Genomic DNA, 18,959 nt, shown 5'->3' on the forward strand with positions numbered 1-18,959 from the left:
TGATGTCTGTTGGGGGTTATTGTTGGTGGGTTTTAATATGGCTGAGAAGTCCAATCCATGCTCTGCAAGTTTTTCCACAGATATGACAGGTAGTACCTTGTGGGGGGAGAAAGGGCGGCCCTGCTTTTGGCCGGGATGCTGTATGCTTTCCTTCCCCCTATGCCTTTTCTTGCCTTCCTGAGGAAGGCGGTTCTTTTCAAAGTAGGCTGTAGCTTGATGTATGGTGCACTGCCATTGAGACCTGTACCAGCCAGCATTTCCCAGTATGTCGCCCATGTCTCACACTTGTAGAAGAGCGTGGGGATAACCACTACACCGTAGACCAGGATCTTAGTTTCCATCTACAGATCTCGATCAGCAAAGACACAGCAAAGCAGCTTTCAGAAGGACATGCTGGTACAGCAAATCCTGCGTTTGATTTCTACATCAAAACTGACTGACTGGGAGATGTGGCTGCCAACGTATGGGAAGTGCTCGATGTTTTCCAGGGGTTCTCCACCAATGGTAATTTGTCCGGGAAGAGGGCAGCTTGTGCTGAGGCAGGCTGATGGAGCACCTTGGTCTTCCCAATATTAAGGGAGAGTCCTAGGCAATGATAAGCACCTGAAAAAGGTCAAGAGTGGACTGTAGATCGGCCCCAGTATGCGCAAGGATTTAACAGTTTTCAACGTACTGAAGGTTGATAATGCCAATCTTGGTGACCCGTTTTGCTATGAAGGTGCTGCAGGTTGAAAAGCTAGCCATCCATTCAATATCCAACCCCGATTCCAGGAAAAAGGCAGTCCTGGATGAAAATCAAAATCACAGCAAGATAGATGGAGAAAAGGGTTGGGGCAATGATGCAGCCCTGCTTGACACCAGTACAGATGATAACTGGGTCTGTCTCTGATCCACTGCAAAGGACTGTGGTGGTCATCCCATCATTAAGTAGCCTGAGGACACTGATGAACTTGAGTAGACAGCCAAACCTAGCCAGAACCTTCCATATGGCTTCATGGTTGATGGAGTTGAAAGCCTTGGTTAGGTCAATGCCATAAACAGCTTCTGGTGTTGCTCTCTACACTTCTTCTGGATCTGTTGTACAACAAAAATCATGTCGGTAGTACTCCGTGATGGTATAAAGCCACACTGGGATTCTGGGAGGACATCTTCAGCAAGGGGGAGGAAGCGGTTCAGAAGGATGGAAGAATCTTTCCAGCAATGGAAAGAGAGCAGTAGAAATGTTCCTTGTTGACTTTATCATCGAGTGTGGGGGCGTACGCGCTGATGACTGCAGCATGCTGGTTGTTACTGAGCTTGAGGTGGAATGAGTCATAAGGTGTTCCTTTATTCTGATGGGGAGTTCTGAAAGCTGACTGACAAACTTATTTTTGATGGCAAAGCCAACCCCATAAATGAACCGCTCTTCAGGCAATGTTCCTTTCCAAAACAAGGTTTTCCAAAACCTCTTCCTCCTTTCAACTGGCCTTCATCTGCCCAGCAGGTCTTGCTTAGGGCACCAATATCAAATGTCATATCTTGCAACTTCTCTAGCTACTATGACAGTTTTTTCAGAGCACTTACTGCTCAGGTATTCAGAGAGAGTGTGTACATTCCCTGTGGCAAATTTCAGTAGGTTGTGGCTGCAGGTAGAGTGATCCCACTAGATGTGGCAATCCAGCCAGGGGGGCTTGAGACAGCCTATGCTCAGGGCAGGGCACCTTTTCTAGCCCCTCCCCCAGTCAGGGTGAGCAGCGGGAATCCTAAAGAGGACTGCTCAGTCATGGCCACAGCTGCCAAATTGTACTTCTGTCTTGGTAAGTGCAAAACAACCATCATATGACCAATGCCTACATGCAGATTTGAGACTCGGAACTCCCAGAAATCATTGTTCCTGTCCCCACCGCCACTTGTCTGCTGCCACAGGACTTGGTTTACAGAAGATATTTTTCCCTGGCAGAGGCCTGTGAGTGACATCTTTTAATGTGGGGAAGCCAGTAACTTGCAAGCTACAACCACACAAACTTGACAGAAGCAGCCCTGAACTCAGGGGCAAGGATTTCCAAGACAACCAGAGACCTCCATCCCACCGCAGCCCGTCTTCACAGCTGCAGAGAGCCTGTGGGTCCTCAAGTATGCCTGTTCTGCCACTGGAGTCTTCAGGAGTTTGGGCCATGCTTAGTCTGGGGCCTCATCTCAGACCTGCTTGCCAGGAGACAGCCTACAAGGCTCCAGACGACATAGCTCAGAGGATCACTGGAGGGCACAAGCCTCTCCCCTACGACAGGGGTATGGGTCCAAGGAGAAGAGTAACCCAGTTACAAAAGAATAAGCCAGTAGAGCTGGATGATCTCTTACAGAGTTAGTTTCTAGCCTCCAAATCTCCCAGAAGCCATTAAACAATTCTCAGATCTAAATGATGTTTGAATAGAAAGGAGCATACATGTCTAGAGCAACTCGCTGTACTATTACTGCCAGGGTTTTGGTAATTGCAGCAGCTCCCTATTCCTGAAGCAGACTTCTCCATTTTCTGATGGATTGGTGTATTATCTCATTCCCCATCATACCCTGGATGATCATCAGCTGTGCTGCTTAAAAAACAGGAGCTTCTCTCATGGTCTAAACCAGAAAGAGAATTTACACTGAGCTTCCTGAAGGGGAGACTACTTCTTTGAGTTTCTACGCATATTATTGAGGTTATATCCAATACAGTTGAAAAGTAGACATTAAGTTCCTGGTAAAGAAAGCCCTGGGTAAAAAAATTTCAAACATACCCAAGTCCTATTTTCAAAATTGGTTAAGGAACCTAAATCCAACCAGCTCTCTGTGAGATCCATATGAGATTAATGTCGAATATATTTAAAGAATTCTCTAAGAATCACACACACACACACACACACACACACACACACACACACAGGCTGGGGCCAGATTCCATGGAGACCCCAGCAGTAGCTGCAGTGTGATAGTGTAGGGCTGGGGTTTCCATGGAGGCCAGCCCCAGCAGTGCTGGCAGGACATGCGGTAGGGTGGGGAGCTGCTCGGGGGCCAGGCGGGGATCTTGCATTGGTGACAGTGTGGTCTGCAGCCAGGGCAGAGCTGTGGTCTGCACCCTGCACACTCTGGGCAGGCATATAGGGGCAGAGTATCATGGTTCTGCCCCAGCTCCTTGCAGTGGTGACAATGTGGTCCAGAGCCAGGACAGAGCCACAGACCACTGTCCACACGCCTCTGCCTAAACCATGCAGGCTGCAGACCATGGCTCCAACCTGGCTCTAGACCAGGGGCGGGCAATTATTTTGGGGGAAGGGCCACTTACCTAGTTTTGGCAGGTTGTCGAGGGCCGCATGGGTAGCCCCGCCCCTTGACAGGTACCCCACCCCCTGGTCACCATCTTGGGACCAATGTCCCAGGGCCAGCACTGGTTGGGCCCCAAGTGGAGAACAGGCTGGCAGGGGTCTGTGGTGCCTGGCTGGACTGCACTAGCAGGGAGAGGGGGGAGCTGGCCCGGTCCACAGAGCCCCTGCCAGCAGCTGGGACCTCGTGCTGCTGCCACTCTGCTCTAGGCCCCGCGGCACTGGCCCCAAGACACCGATGAGGGCCCCGTGTTCCTGCTGGCTCCCATGCCCACCCACACCCAGTGCCTCCCAGCCCCGCGGTACAGGTGGGGGGCAGTGCACAGCACCAACCCCCTGCTCATCGGCAGGGAAGAAGCTGGTGCTGAGCGCGGGGAAAAGCAGCCCTTCACTCGCCCTGTGGCCAGTGCTCCCTGCTGCAGGTGCTCACAGCCCACATGGGGCTGTCTGGAGCAAGCACAGGCAGTCCCACGTGGGGTGCAAGCGGCTACAGTGCAGGGTGCTGGCCATGGGAAGAGCAAGGGGCCACTTTTCCCTGCACTCAGCACCAGCTTGTAACTCAGCCCCACTTGGCTCTGATCTCGCCTGTCCGCGGCAGCAGCAGCTGCGGCACCTCCGCTTGCCACACCGGGCAGTGTTGGCTGCTGCTGACTGCCTGGAGCTTGCATGCTGGGCAGCCCAGAGGTGACAGTGGCAAACACTGCCTGGTGCGGCAAGCGGGGGAGCTGCAGCTTCTGTCGCCATGCGCAGCTCCAACGGGTGAGGCTAGAGCTGGTGCTGGCATGGGGCCCAGGCTAGCAGTGGGACGAGGTTCCAAGGTGGTAATGAGTGCAGGGGGGGCAAAGGGAGAAGTGGCCCCACGCCTGCACCGTGCCTGGCACCCTGTGCTGCAGTTGCTCGCAGCCCACCTGAGGCTGCCTGTGCCTGCTCCAGACAGCCCTGCATGGGCTGCGAGCGGCTGCAGCGTGGGGCACGGGGCACAGGGCACAGAGGAGGGGCTGCTTTCCTCCGTGCCAGGATGAAGCCCAGGGAAAAAAGTGACCCCTCTCCCACCCTGTGGCTGGTGCTCCCTGCTGCAGCTGCTCGCAGCCCGCAGGGCTGTCCGGAGCAGGCACAGGCAGCCCCATGAAGGCTGTGAGCAGCTGCAGCATGGGGTGCCACCCATGGGGTGGGTGAAAGGCCACTTTCCCCCCGCCCGCGCTCAGTTTTTCCCCGGGCTCCTTCCCTGCCCAGGGTCCTCCCCTGCCCTTCTCCACCCCCCCTTACCCGAGGTTCCAGCACTGCCAGGGCAGCCAGAAGCCCCTACTGGGGCTTCCAGCTGGGGGGGGGGGGGTGGCAGGCAGGGCCTGCTGTTGTGGGAGCCCACTGGGCTTCCCCTAGGTCCTACAGACCTTGGCTCCTGCCATTTTTGACAGGAACCAAGGGCAGATAAATATTAATTTTGTAAATATTTTAGGGGTCCCGCGGGCCAGATAGAATGGCCTCACGGGCTGCATCCAGCCTGCGGGCCGTATTTTGCCCACCCCTGCTCTATATCATACTGTTACCGCTGCAAGATCCCAGCCTGACCCCAGAGCAGCTCCCTGCCCTGCCAGCATTGCTGGGGCCAGTCTCCATGGAAACCCCGGCCCCGCACTCCCATAGTGCAGCTGCTGCTGGGGTCTCCATGGAAACCAGCCCCAGCTCCACAGGCAGGCACTGCTGGGAAATGGAGTCCAGCTGCTAACCGGATCCGCAATTTTGCCTACCCCTGAGCTACACCCTGCTGCTGTGGTTGGTTTCTAGAAGCTTTTCAAACAGAAGACAGTAAATATCACCAACTAGCTAAAGGTACATTCTATTTTTCTTGCATCTTGCATACATCAGAGAGCTGGGTAGACACAAGAAATAAAATGTTTCCTTTTGCATATAACAAGTATTAGGATTTTGTTCTACCACTAGCTTTGGGAGGCAGGGGACTTTTGCTAATCTTACACTAGAAGTTAAAACAGGTAGTTAAAACTAGGCAGCTAAAACAGATTAGAATTCCTACACAGTAAGTCCCTTGCCAGAAGGAGTATTTTTATAGTAACCTACTTAACCACATTTATAGTAGGTACATTATGGTCTCCTTCAGTGATGCTCTTTTCCTCCAAAATGGACTAATGCCTTCTGATTCCTTGGCCACATTTTACCATGAAACCCATCCCATAAGAGAACTATTTGGACAACTCCAGAACAGAACTAGATAGCAAGAGTATTTTCTGCAGCAGACCTTTCTTCAAGTAGCCCCAGACCAAATGGTAGAAAGTATCTTGGCTATCCAAGACATCAAAAAATCCTCTCCCCACAAATTACATCACTGAGTTGTCTGGCACCTGAACAGTATTAAAATGACTAAAACCAGTTAAGCTGTAGGAGGCAAATTACTAGGATCAAGTGTCCTGATTTGGACACACAAACACAGAAACAATTCATATTCAGCAGATGCATCCACCTACAGATAAAATTATAAATCTAGTCTGCATTTAGCAGAGCCAGTTACGGATTAATTATTTCTTGAAAATCAAAAGAATTTAGATGGACTACTCACCTGATTCTTGCAAGTATCTATATACCAGGAAGTTAACCTCATCACTGCTTATACTCATCTTTAGTCCCACTTAAACCATGAGGTCACAGCGAAGGATATAACCCTAAAAACAAAGAAAACTAGTGTAAGTCAGACAGGCACGCACTTCTTGATAGCTAGTGTAGGTTTCCAACAAACTGTTTACTTAAATAGATAACCTCTCAGCAATATTTAATAAGCTAATTTTATTTCACAATATATAATCCCCCCCCCAATGTGAAATTTTATTTCACAAAAAAAAAGTCAGTCTGAATTTCTAAAACATCATTTATGGCAGACAACTATTAAATAAGAGACCAGACCCTTAACTGGCTAATTTGATGACCCTTAACTGGCTAATTTGACTACATCAAGCAATGCCAGGTTTGACCTCACACTTGCAAGTAATGTAATTTGTAGCATTTTTTAAATCATTTCTTTTTCACTATTAGCATTTCTCCGAGTGGATAACGAAAACAGAATATGTGCTTTCACAGTTGTACATATAATCTCACGTTTACTTTCTAACCGATTTCATTTTCAGACTGTCATGCCACATCACAATACCGCAGTGTCTGAACAGCGAACACCGCGAGGCATTACTTGTTTACGAAAGACAGCTGCTTCCCCTAAAATAAAATAAACTCCTAGTCATACCATAGGCTTTGCAAAAACATATTATTTAAAACAAGATACACATTTCAGACCAATATTGACCTGATCATGTTCCTTTAAATCTGCTTTTAATCAGTAATTAAAGGATTGGGGGCGGGGGGCATAAGCTGATACACAGATAACTGGATACGTATTTTATTTTTACTTGGTATCTGAAGAGTGACACAGGTTCTATGAGTGGTGTGTATTCGTGAACAAAAAGTACATATATCCTGACAGAAGGCTGGGCTTATTTCACTGCATGCATATACCAGTATGCAAGTCAAACAAGTGCCCAAAAGAATTTTAGCTTTCATTATAAAAGGAGGCAAAGTGGGCTAACACACTTGCCTTTGAGAACCTGAGACAAATTACTGAGAATAATGTAGACTCTCAGTAGCAATCAAACTTTTACACAACTTGGCATGACTGTCTGTCTGTATTCAGGAACTGGGACTGTGACAGCAAAGGTGCAGCAAATCACAACTGCAGTACATTAACAAGGCTACCAATGAGGGATGAAGTCAGGAAGGCCAAAGTGCAATTGGAGTTGCAGCTAGTAAGGGATGTGAAGGGTAACAAGAAGGGTTTTTACAAGTACGTCAGCAACAAAAGGAAGATCAGGAAAACTGTGGGTTCCCTTACTGAATGGGGGAGGCCACCTAATGACTGACGATGTGGAAAAGACAATGCCTTTTTTACCTCAGTCTTCACAGGCAAGGTGAGCTCCCAGATTACTGCGCTCGCCAACACCGTTTGGGGAGGAGGTGAGCAGCCAGTGGCCAAAAAAACACATTAAGGACTATTTAGATAAGTTGGATGTGTACAAGTCCATGGGGTTGGACACAATGCACTCAAAGATGCTGAGGGAGTTGGTTGAAGTGACTGCAGAGCTGCTAACCATTATCTCTGAAATCTCATGATGACTGGGAGATGCTTGGAAAAGGGATAATATAGTGCCCATCTTTGAGAAACAGAAGAAGGAAGATCTGGGGAATTACAGACCAATCACAGCTTCACCTCACCCCTGGAAAAATCATGGAGTGTGTCCTCAAGGACTCCATTTCTAAGCACTTGGAAGTGATCAGGAATAGCCAGCATGGATTCCCCAAAGATAAGTTATGCCTGACCAACATGACTGCCTTCTATGATAAGGTGACTGGCTCTGTGGATGCAGGGCAAGCAGTGGGCATAATATACCTTGACTTTAGCAAGCCTTTTGATAGGATCTCCCACAACATTCTTGCAAGCAAGCTAAGGAAGTACAGGGTAGATGAATGGACTGTAACGTGGATAGAAAACTGGTTGAATTACTGGGCTCAAAGGGTAGTAAATCAATGGTTCGATGTCTAGCTAGGTGCTATCAAGTGGAATGTCCCAGGGGTAGATCCTGGGACCGATTTTGTTCAATATCTTCATCAATGACCTGGAAGATGGCATAGAGCGCACCCTCAACAAGTTCATGGATACCAGCATGCTGGGGGGAGTAGTAGATATGCTGGAGGGTTGGGCTAGGATTCAGAGAGACCTCAACAAACTGGAGGATTGGACCAAAAGAAATCTCATGAGGTTCAATAAGGACAAGTGCAGAGTCCTGTGGTTAGGATACAACAATTCTGTGTACCAGTACAGGCTGGGGATTGACTGGCCTAAGCAGCAGCTTTGCAGAAAAGGACCTGGGAGTTAAAGTGGACAGTAAGCTGAATATGAGCCAACAGTGTGCCCTTGGTATGAAGAAAACTAACAGCATACTGGGCTGCATTAGCAGGAGCACTGCCAGCAGATCGAGGGAAATGATTATTCCCCTCTATTCAGCAAGGTGAGGCCATATCTGGAGCACTGTGTTCTCAGAGGTGACGGATAACAGAACAAGGAGCAACAGTCTGAAGTTACAGCAAGGGAAGTTTAGGTTAGATAATCGGGAATAACTTTCTCACTTGGAGGGTAGTAAAGCATTAAACAGGTTATTCAGAAAGGTTGGGGACTCTCCATTCTTAGACGGTTTTAACACTCGGCTAGACAAAGCCTTGGATGGGATGATATAATAGGGGATGGTCCCGCTTTGAGCAGAGGGTTGGACTAGATGACCTCCTGAGGTCCCTTCCAACCCTAATTTTCTATGATTCTATGATTAATTCAGAGACTGAAAATAACACGTTTCTTCAATATAAAAAAAAGTTTCTAGCCCTTGAGCCTGGAGCTGAAGCCAGAGCTGAGCCACTGCCCACCTCCAAAATTTACTACTCCAAGATTAATAAATACAACAGGTAGATAGCCAGGTTCATAGCATCTGACAAGGCAGGCTGTCACCCACAAATGTCATTTCTGTCTGAACCACTAGGTCCTACCGTAACATCCCACCCTGCCTTCTGCCTCACAGAACAGGAATAAAACCTGAGGCAGCCAGCACCTGCTGCACCTACACGTAGGATGGTTGTGTGGTCATTCAGTGCTACTGCTGAAGGAGGCAGAGCTCCAAGAGGAGGAGTTAGCACAAAATCTAAACCAAAACCCCCATGATCAGGGTCACAAGGTTGCTAAAATATAAAAGACTTAACATTCTTTCTAGGCCTTTTTCTTTTAAATGAAGAAGTCTAGCTGCAGTTCCTGAACTCTTTTCTCTCTCTTTTGAAGGCAGGCTAACTACTAACATTGAAGACTAACAAAGCTCTTTCTTTTGAAGGAATAACAACGCTAAAAATTTCAGGGCTTAAGAATTGCTAGCTAACGGCACCCAAGGTCCAGATTTTAAAGAAATGTTAATACCTTTCCCGTCCCCCCCCCCCCCCCAATAATGCGTAGCCTCTTTAGTGACAGTAAAGTCATTAAATGCTACGTATGAAAAGGTAAAAATAAAATAAAAAGAAGGTGGGGAGTTCAGTTGTTTCTGGGTAAACATTGAAGATGCATATCTCTAGAGTGGTCTGGCTGAAAGCTTAGATGTCTTGCCTTACAAGACAAGCGAGTAAATTTTGTAATTGCTATAATAATTTACAAATTTATAACAGGTGTAAATAAACTGATAAGACTTGCTTATTATGAAAATACAGAAAATAGTTTTCAACCATGCTGCACACAAACAATTTGGCCTACTGTACTTAATGACTTACTAGGCATTAATTTCTACATTAAACAACGTTGTCTTATCAAAGCTGGTATATATAATGCTCTGATTCAAAGCCACTAGCTAAAGAGGAAGAGTTACATGGATAAGGAAACAACATTCACCTATCAGAATAAAGGGTAGTTTCCAAAAGGTACCCTGTAACACACACACACACACACACACACACCCCCCATTTCCTTATTATAGGTCTATCACCGTTACTGATTTTTAAGATCGTGTTGCTTCAAAAAAAAATAGAATAGACAGTATGAAGCAATCACATATGACTACAAACCTTTGATATTTAACAGATGAATAGCCTTATTAATATGTGAAGGTCTACCTTCAAAGCAGGATTGCAAAATTGTCATACAAATGTGTCTGCCATCTGTCCTTTACCCTGATAATCGAAAGATAAGGTAAAACTAATATTTAATTTGCCTGTCAAAAGTGTTAGTCACCTTGGCCAAGTAAGCAAGTCAAAAATTTTCAAGGCTGGCTCAACTGTTTTCCAGCAAGATGTCTGGTAAAATGAGGAAAAATTACTGGCATTTGTCCCACAAGAGAATTGCTGTCAAATACAACTGTCAAAAGGTGGCAGTGTAACACAAACTTTTGGAACAGGGACTTCTTTATTTTTCAAGTAATGTTATGTTAAATAAACACACAATTTGCCTGATGAGGACATTAAAAGATTAAAGATCTATAATGGGAAAAGGGCTGCAGAAATGTTTGGTGTCTTTCAGGATCCTTGTATATTATCTGTTTTCTCCAGCATAAATTCAAAGCTGATACAGACAGCTTTATCACTCGTTACCCCAAGATCAGCACATACAATCACTCTACCACTGAATTTGGCCACTTCAAGGTAGGTGAAAAGCCCTATAGGCAACAAAGGGCAAAGAGGAATTTTGGAACCCCAGACAAAGATTTAGAGGGTAAATTCAATGCAGTTGAAGATGTGGAGGTAAACACAGAAGGCAGTCAAGGGGCCATAAATCTTTCCTTTGACAAACTCCTATCCCATGAAAGTGTCGTGTGCAGAACTAGGTCTCAGTTCCCACCGGGCATTTTTACACATGGAAGCACTGCAGCGCCGGGCACTTTGAAAAGCACCCAGCGCTGCATCACTTGCAATTGTATAAGTGGTAAAATGTGTGTCAGCGCTGAGAAAATGGCAGCTGCGTGCTTTTGAATTAAAATGCAAAGCTGTTTTAGTTCAAAAGCGCACCACCATTTTCTGCATGGTGATGTGCATTTTGCTGCTTATACAACCACACACGCTGCAGCGCAGTTCGCATCAGCTTGCGTGTGGAGCAGACTCGATTAATCGAGTGGCATATCTCTGGCATGTTGCAGGACAAAGAGGTATGTGTATAAATGTCCATTGTGCCCAATTTAAGCTGGTTCAGCACTAGCTCCTTGCTATGACACAAGCCAGTCTGTGCTTCACACAAAGGCATGGGTTAGCACAAGTCCTTGCAGGAAAGCATGGGAAAACGGGGATCCCCTAGCTCCAGTGCTTCCCTGAGCCAAGACCTATGCTGACCTGTGCCTTCATGTGAAGCACAGGTCAGCAAAGTGCTCCACAAGGGGCTGCAAGGGACCCAGGGAATCCCTAGGCAAGGGGAACACATCACCCCTTATCCTGCATCAGGCCGCTGATGTAGGACAAGGGGCAACATGCACGTCACCCAGTAAAGTAGATCAGCTGTGGTAGGACATGTCCACTTCGGTTTGGTGATGTCTGTTTCTACCCTAAAGCAGTAGCAAAGCGAGCTTGGCCAGCTACTCTGCTGCAGATGAACCATCAGAAGAAGAGCAGCCAACGCCAATCCAAGTCAGCTCTTTCCATGCCTCCTGACTTGGGAGTTGTAGCTGGGTATGGCCTTCAACTCCAGCAACCTTAACTGTTCAAGTAATCATCTGACAGCTGTTACCACTGGGCACAAATCTGAGTAGCTTCAAGACCACTAAGGTTGTGCTAGAAGCTGAAATCCTGTGCGTCTAGTTAAGAATTGATTCTGGAGTAGCTAGCCACACCAATGTAAGCGCTCAACACAGAAATCAACCCCCACCCACTACTTGCTATTCAACTTAAGAGTTTTCTCCCAAAGAAAAAACTATATACATAAACACCAATTAGGTAAGCTACAAGTCATGTGAAGTCTGTTCTCCCTGACAGCAGAACAGCCCTAACTAAGCTTCTGTGAATCTGTGAAAAAAAGCCCCAAGACTACTACTTAGAGTAGTGAGAAGAGCTCATAAATGGTGGCTGGCTGCTTTAGCAAGTGAAGACTGAAGAACAAGCAAGATGTGGAAAGAGTAAAAGAACAGGAAAAAATATAAAAGAGGGCAAGCAAATAAGATGGCTCATTTTTAGTGAATTCAATTTATTAATGTTCCTTTACTTTATTTCCCATGCATTTCCTGCATGGATTTCTATACAACCATGGAAAATAAGTAAGATGAGTATTTATTTTCAGCACTTATGTTACATTAAAATTGCTATTTATTTTGGAACCGTCCTTAAATAACTGGAAAGACAGACACAGAGAAGTAACAAAAAATAATTGGAATTCACATGAAATCCCTTGGTAGCTGAATGCACTTAGCTGCCTACCAATGCTCAGTTTAATTTAGTAGTGTCCACTAAAATATTCCTTAAAATAGGTGCAATTTTATATTAACTATATACAAGCCTTTTTTCTAATCTTCTTGCTGGCCCTCCCAAAAATCCCAAGTCCAAGACTGACAACAGTAAATCAGAGCAGCAATACAGTAAATTCAGAGGAAAGACAGAAAATAGCTCCTGAAAGTAACACCTTTAAAGGGCAATGATGTGTAATATTTTCAAATCAGACTTTGGCGCACAGATTTCTAAGTCTTACTGACAATCAACAGGAGCTAGGCTCCTAAATCCCTTTTGTAAATGTGACTTAGGTACAAAGAAACATTTCATGCTGGATTTTTAAAGGTATTTAGGGAATTGTGCATCTAAATATCCTCAAAAATCTCTTGTGTTCTGGTACTTTTAAAAATGTTTAGCCTATTTTTGTAAAGTTAACATAAATTTACAAATATATGAGTTTATGCCACAGTATTTGTCTACTTTGCAATATGAATAAATCAGGCCTGTAAGAAAAGGACTGTCACCATTTTATCTCCTGTAGCAATCTATATTTTTTTCAAAGGATCTGATAAAATCTACATCAGTCATTTGGTACAATGGAAATAAAGTCAAGATAATAGAAGTGTCACAGGATCAATACCCACTGCTTAAAAAGAAGTCTGCTTCAGAAGGGCTGTACTTAGTCTGTTTTACTTTCTAAATTTCTAGGAAATGTAGGAGTGCCGATAGCTGAACTGTGGAGTGACTGATCTGCCAACGAAGAAGAAAAAAAGGCCTGATGCATTAAAAAAAAAATGTATTGGTGGGTGGGGAACATACATGATAAGGGTTCTTATTGAAGGACAGCATTCCAAACCTTTTCTTTCTTTTCCCAAAACAATAACTGTGTTCTCAAAATGAACAAAGTAAACCCTTTCCTAGTCTAGCTGATTTTCAGTGGAGTTGACAGACAGGCCACTCTTTATTTCTTCAAATGATACCAGTAGTAAGTAGTGGACTGGTTGGGGGGGGAGAGGGTGCTGTAAATGTGTATTTACCAACACTACTATTAATAGTTATTATTAATGACCAATATTAATATTAAATATGTTAACAATTAATATGGGCAGCAGTAGTTGCGGTTGTGCTCGTGACTGCTATATGTTTGTCACAAAGCAAAACCTTCTGTGTTCCCCCAATCCCTTTAAATTTGAAATGTTTCTCATACACCGACCAATGAGTCTGTCCAACAGCAAATTGGTCTAACAGCAAATCGGTCGTACCAGACCAACGAGTTTGTCCAGCAGCAAATCAGTCACGAAACTGGAACCTACAAACTGTTGTGGGAGGTTGTGCAACAAAGGAAGCTGGACATCACAAGAAGGCCGGTCACCCTTACCAACACCATAATGCAGGGTGCAGTGGAGGGAAAAAGAAAAGAGCTAGACCCAGAAGAGCTGGGGAAACCAGTATTAAAGAATGGACGGGGCATCAACTGGCAGAGTGCATAAAGCTAGTCAAACACACGACAGAGCGGAGGAGGGTTGTTACAGCATCTAAGGTGCCCCAACAATTGCAGCCGCCTTGGGACTGACCTGACCTGACCAACCCCTTTCAGCAGTAATGCTGATTTGGAGCCTTCTAGCAAACCCCCCTCTCTTCCCCTTCACCCAGACCATTTAAAAAAAAGGTTTTGTCAGCTGCTGATATCCTCCAGGGTCTGCATCTCCTTCATGGAAGACGCAAATAACTAGGCTGTGACTGATAACACTCATGCTGAAGTCAAGTCAAGATAATCTGAAAGCACTTTGGCACTAGTTAGCACTCAAGAATGTCCTTGTTTTCCTTTGCTTGTTTAATATCTTAATATTTTGTATTCTGTGCCTGCACGAACCTTTTGTATAATGTTACCTAGAAAAAACTTAAACCTTGTCAGAGTAGTGCTTGAGATGTAACATGAAAGAAAACTACTCATGCTTTCATCTTGTCAAGACCTTTTTGGAGGCTAGATGACTCACAGATAATTAACAAAGTAGATCATAAGTACTCCCCCATTTGAAAGCAATTCAACCCCGCTTACTTTGTGTATGGGTAACTGCTAGGTCAAAAATATTACTGTCCGTGATAAGAAGCTTAATTTTATTTTATTTTTTAAAGCAAAGAGCAATCAGGTTGTGGATTCAAAAGAAAACCCACCTATCCCGAGTCAACAAAAGCACGTAAGTATACATATAATACCTTCTTGTGATTTGGATTTATTATTAACTCAATAACATCAAAACAAACACAATCCTGCATTTCCTTCATGAGCCCAGTACAGGCAACCTCCACTTAATGCTGTTTCGCTTAGCGCTGTTTCATTATAACACTCATTTTACATTCATACCCGATTCCACTTAGTACTCAGCAAGTTTTGTTGTAACGCTCACGGTTGCCATCTTGGTTTGTCAAAAACTTTCTGTTTTGCTTAATACTGTTTCCACTTAACGCTCAATTTTTCGGGAACCAATTACGAGTGCTAAGCGAGGGTTGCCTGCATTTCCCTGGAGGATTTCCTACGTCCCAGCTTCCTGTTCTGGAAGGGTCACTTCGGTGTTATTCTGGATCTTGGGAAAAGGCAGGGAGACTTTTTGTTCTCATTAAGCCTTTATTGTAACAACTAACCTTGACCCAAAATGGTTGACTGACCACTTCCTGTCAACGACATCACTCTTTAGTAAGGGAGTTGACCCGTACTACTATATCCCCCTCTCTCAGGAGATATAGCTTGATATACAGTTACAAAAGGAACCTAAACGAAGCAGAAACATTGGTAAATCTATTCATTTAGACCAGACTAATTCACAGATCTAATCTCTTCATCGGAACCGAGGCATGTCCAGACTTCATGTGGCAAACAGGTGGAATCTGATGAAAATGTTCTCGATTCCTATGGAGGAGACCACTAGGTGTCTCCACCCAGTACAAATGAGGGGTACCTGCACTAGCCTGGACGGTGCCTTGGACTCTGGATCTGGTATCCAAACTTCCTGCTGGGGTAAAAGAGCAGGTCCATGTCTTGAAGCATGCCTGGCATCATAGTTCCATCTGCAAGAGCCTTTTATCTGTTTTTCTCACAAAATTCCTGTGGATCAACAAGTTTTGGAACCAAGTCATTGATCATACGTAGGAGGGTTGTACACAGCTCCAGAAAACTTGTGGGCCACTATCAGTTCTTAAAACTGAAGCTATATGTCATGGCATGCAAATATGCTCTTCAATGCCATTATAACTCTCTGTTGTGGTGCTCTGTAATTGTACCATCTCCAAGTAATGGGAATAATAATCAATACCAACAAGGCAAACAACCCTTCCAAGTGAACTCAAGGACATCTTTGGGTTCCAGAAACCCCTTGATGGCTGCAACTTTTGATGGGTCTGGTTGGATTCCATATGGTGTAATCCAACGTCCCACAAATATGAGCTGTGAAGTAGCAAAGGTGCACTTTTTTATTAAATGTAGCTCCAGCTTCTCAGAGTTTTCTGAGTGTTGCATCCACTCTTGCATCATGTCATGCCTTGGGGGGTCCCAAAAATCAAAATATCATCGGCGTGGCAAAGAACACCTTCTAGGCCATCCAATACCAGTAACATTTGAAACTGAACAAATTCAGGAGCCGATGAGATTCCAAAAGGTAGCCGTTTAAACCAGTAGCATCCAAACGGAGTAATACAAGTTGCTAGCTTGGACGATTCAGTGGCTAGAGGAAGCTGCTAGAACCCTGCCCAAGCATCCAATTTTGTGAAAACTTTAGCTCCTGCAAGTTGAGCCAAGGTGTGTTCTATGGAATGAAGAATGTCTTTACTTGCAAATGTACTTGTTCAGCTGTGTGAGGTCAACACATATCCTAATCTTACCATTGTGTTTTGGCAGAAACACCACCCCAGAACACCAAGAAGTAGGTTCTTCAGTGCTTATAATTACTCCCATTTCCTCCATGTGTGTTAGTTCTTCTTTAACTTTGACCATTAGTGGCAAAGGTACCTGTCCTGGAGTAGTTAATGCATATGGAATGGCATCAGATTTTATCTGATATCAGGCGTATCTGATATGTACCTGACATTTGTCCCAGACCAGAAAAGACTGATGGGTATTTGGTTCTGTAGTACTGCTCCAAGGATTTCTGGTTCACCATTTCATCTAGCTGATAGACAAGTTGCAGTGCCTGTAAGCCAAGTAAAGGCAAAGCAGGATTACCAATCACACAGACTTCCTGGTTTCTACATTTCCGTTTCAGTGTCATCTTTGCATTAAAAATGCAAAGACATATCTCTTCCGCAGCAGGACACTGAGCATGAATACGTTCTGGAGTTTGTCTACACCTGTGGCACTGGCCTCCTTTCCCAATTGTTTGCTGCTGTGGATGCTGGTGGGACCGCTCCCCGTGTCCGTTGTGCCTGTCAGTTCTGTTTGTATTTGTAGTTCCTTTACAGTGTGCATGGCATCCATGTTAACTAATGCGTGACAGGACTGAGAATCACTCCCGATTTCTCTTTGCTGCTGTTTAACAACCTCTGATTAGTGAGCCTGTGTGATAGCTTTCTGGAGTGTTAAATCAGGGTCCAACTGTAATCTTTGAGAGAGCTCTGTATATCATGAAGCCCCACAACTAAGGGCTTAATTAGCTCCTCCTTAAGCTCCCCATATTGGCAAGATTTGGCCATTGCATACAAATATGTGATGCATCTGGCTACAGATTTTAAAGGTTCCTGTTTATGAAGACTGAATCTAGTTTGTTCCTAAATCACATTTCTTTTGCCCAGAAAAAGATCAGTTAATGCTTCTATCACTGCAGCATATTGCTTTTTCTCTGAATTTGTAAGAGGCAACGACAGCAGAATTTCATCCACCTGATCTCCCACAGCTCTCACTTGGTAAACTTCCTTCCAACTGTTTGTCCAGGCCCGACACTTCCCTGAAGCAATTGAAACGCCTGATCCATCGGGGCCACATTCTAGGGGATTGGAAATCAAGCTGTTTTGGTGGTGCAATTTTGAGTGTCTGCACCATCTCTGTAGCCAGCCTCAGTGCTGTACTGGGCTTTGCTGCAGGTGGAGGAGTCCAGCTCTGGTCTACACTGGATTCAGCTGCTGCTAGAGTTGGATTCATCAGTCGGGAATCACCCGTTTGATTTCCTGTTGGTGGCAGGATTCACCACTGCTGATACCATATGTTGTTCTGGATCTTAGGAAGAGGCAGGGAGACTTCTTGTTCTCATTAAGCCTTTATTGTAACAACTAACCGCTGACCCAAACTGGTTGACTGACCACTTCCTGTCGATGACATCACTCTATAGTAAGGGAGTTAACCCTTACTACTACAACTTCCACCTACCTGATACTCTGGGTGAAGTTAATGAGCTGCACCTATGCGTGAGTGAAACTCCAGCAGTTCTTGCTGCTAATACCTGCTAACTGAATGAGTTACTAAGAGCCTTGGGCAGTAGAATACAAAGTAATTTCCCAAAGCCATCTTTAAGATTTATCTATACCAGTGGTTTTCAACCTTTTTTCACTTGCAGACCTTAAAAAAATTTCAAATGGAGGTGCAAACCCCTTTGGAAATTTTGAATGGAGGTGTGGACCTCTTTGAATTACAAGTGTGGGTATTCACATACTTTTGATTGGTTATAACCATCAGTCTCTGGACTGCCAAAGAGCCACAGACCACAAGTTGAAAATGATCTACACAATGTAAAAAGAGAAATCTCAGCGAATGCGCCAAGCATCCTTGCAAAGCACATTCATACATAAACAGCTTATCAGCACCTTGGCTACAACAGGAATATCCCCAAAATATAGGGAACCCGTCTTCAAAGAGGCGATCTCTAACTTTCCTCCTTCACCAGAAACCCTAATAGTAACTGTTAAGAGTGCACACACAATTGCTTATAAAGGACCCCTGAAAAATCTACAAAAAGACTGCCGAAGTGCTAAGGATGCTGTTAAGTAAGCCTTGGGAACGACCATATTTCACCTTTAAAATAGATTCAAACTAGGTTTAGCTCAGAGCAGAGACTGTAAAATCAAGTTGAGAATGCTTCTTATTGTGACTGATATGGTTCCCCCCAATTCTTAGTGGAATAAACATTACAGTTTTCACGTTTCCATTTTCAGAACCAGGTTCCAGCTTCACAGCAAATTTTATGGGAAAGTTCTAAAACACTTCAGGGGGTCATAACCAAAGTGTTCATATATCCTTTGGTGTAATGCTGTGAACTCCGCTACTATTAAAAGTGCCCTTACTCAGGAATTGAAACTTAAAACAGGAAAGTAAAGTTTTACAAAAAACTTAGGCAGACAAGGTTCCTTGGGTGAATTTGATATCTTTTATTAGACCAACCCAAATGGTTGGAGAATAGTTATTAAGCAAGCTTTCGGGTTCAAAAACCCTTAGTCAGGCTAAGGAAGTGTCAGCAGTTGGTGTGTGCTCTTCCTGGATGGAATGAAAAGTAAAGAAGCCAGGGGCTGGGCTGGGGAGTCAGTTGCCAGGCAGATTATATATAATGTATCAAAAATCCAATGTCTATGTTTAGTCCATGATGTCTAGTATCCAGCAGGTTGATGAAATGGAGCTCATAGGCTTGTCTCTGGGATGTCCTTAGACCACCACAGCTACAACCT

The 18,959-nt window shown here is 44.8% G+C and overlaps 1 protein-coding gene across 10 annotated transcripts in view; it reads right to left on the reverse strand.

Annotated features, from left to right (window-relative positions):
* TBL1XR1 (TBL1X/Y related 1) overlaps positions 1-18,959 on the reverse strand; it is a 181,158-nt gene that overhangs the window by 24,636 nt on the left and 137,563 nt on the right. For 9 of the 10 annotated variants that reach the window (XM_059731165.1, XM_059731166.1, XM_006274788.4 and 6 more), the window contains one exon: positions 5,908-6,010. In XM_059731165.1, coding sequence (XP_059587148.1) covers positions 5,908-5,965 — 58 coding nt within the window. In that variant the 5' untranslated portion in view covers positions 5,966-6,010. Of the gene's footprint in view, positions 1-5,907; positions 6,027-18,959 lie in introns of all 10 variants that reach the window. The other variant, XM_059731164.1, reaches the window with a different exon arrangement.

This window comes from Alligator mississippiensis, chromosome 7, assembly GCF_030867095.1.
Source record: "Alligator mississippiensis isolate rAllMis1 chromosome 7, rAllMis1, whole genome shotgun sequence".
In the NCBI taxonomy this organism is placed as follows: Eukaryota; Metazoa; Chordata; order Crocodylia; family Alligatoridae; genus Alligator; species Alligator mississippiensis.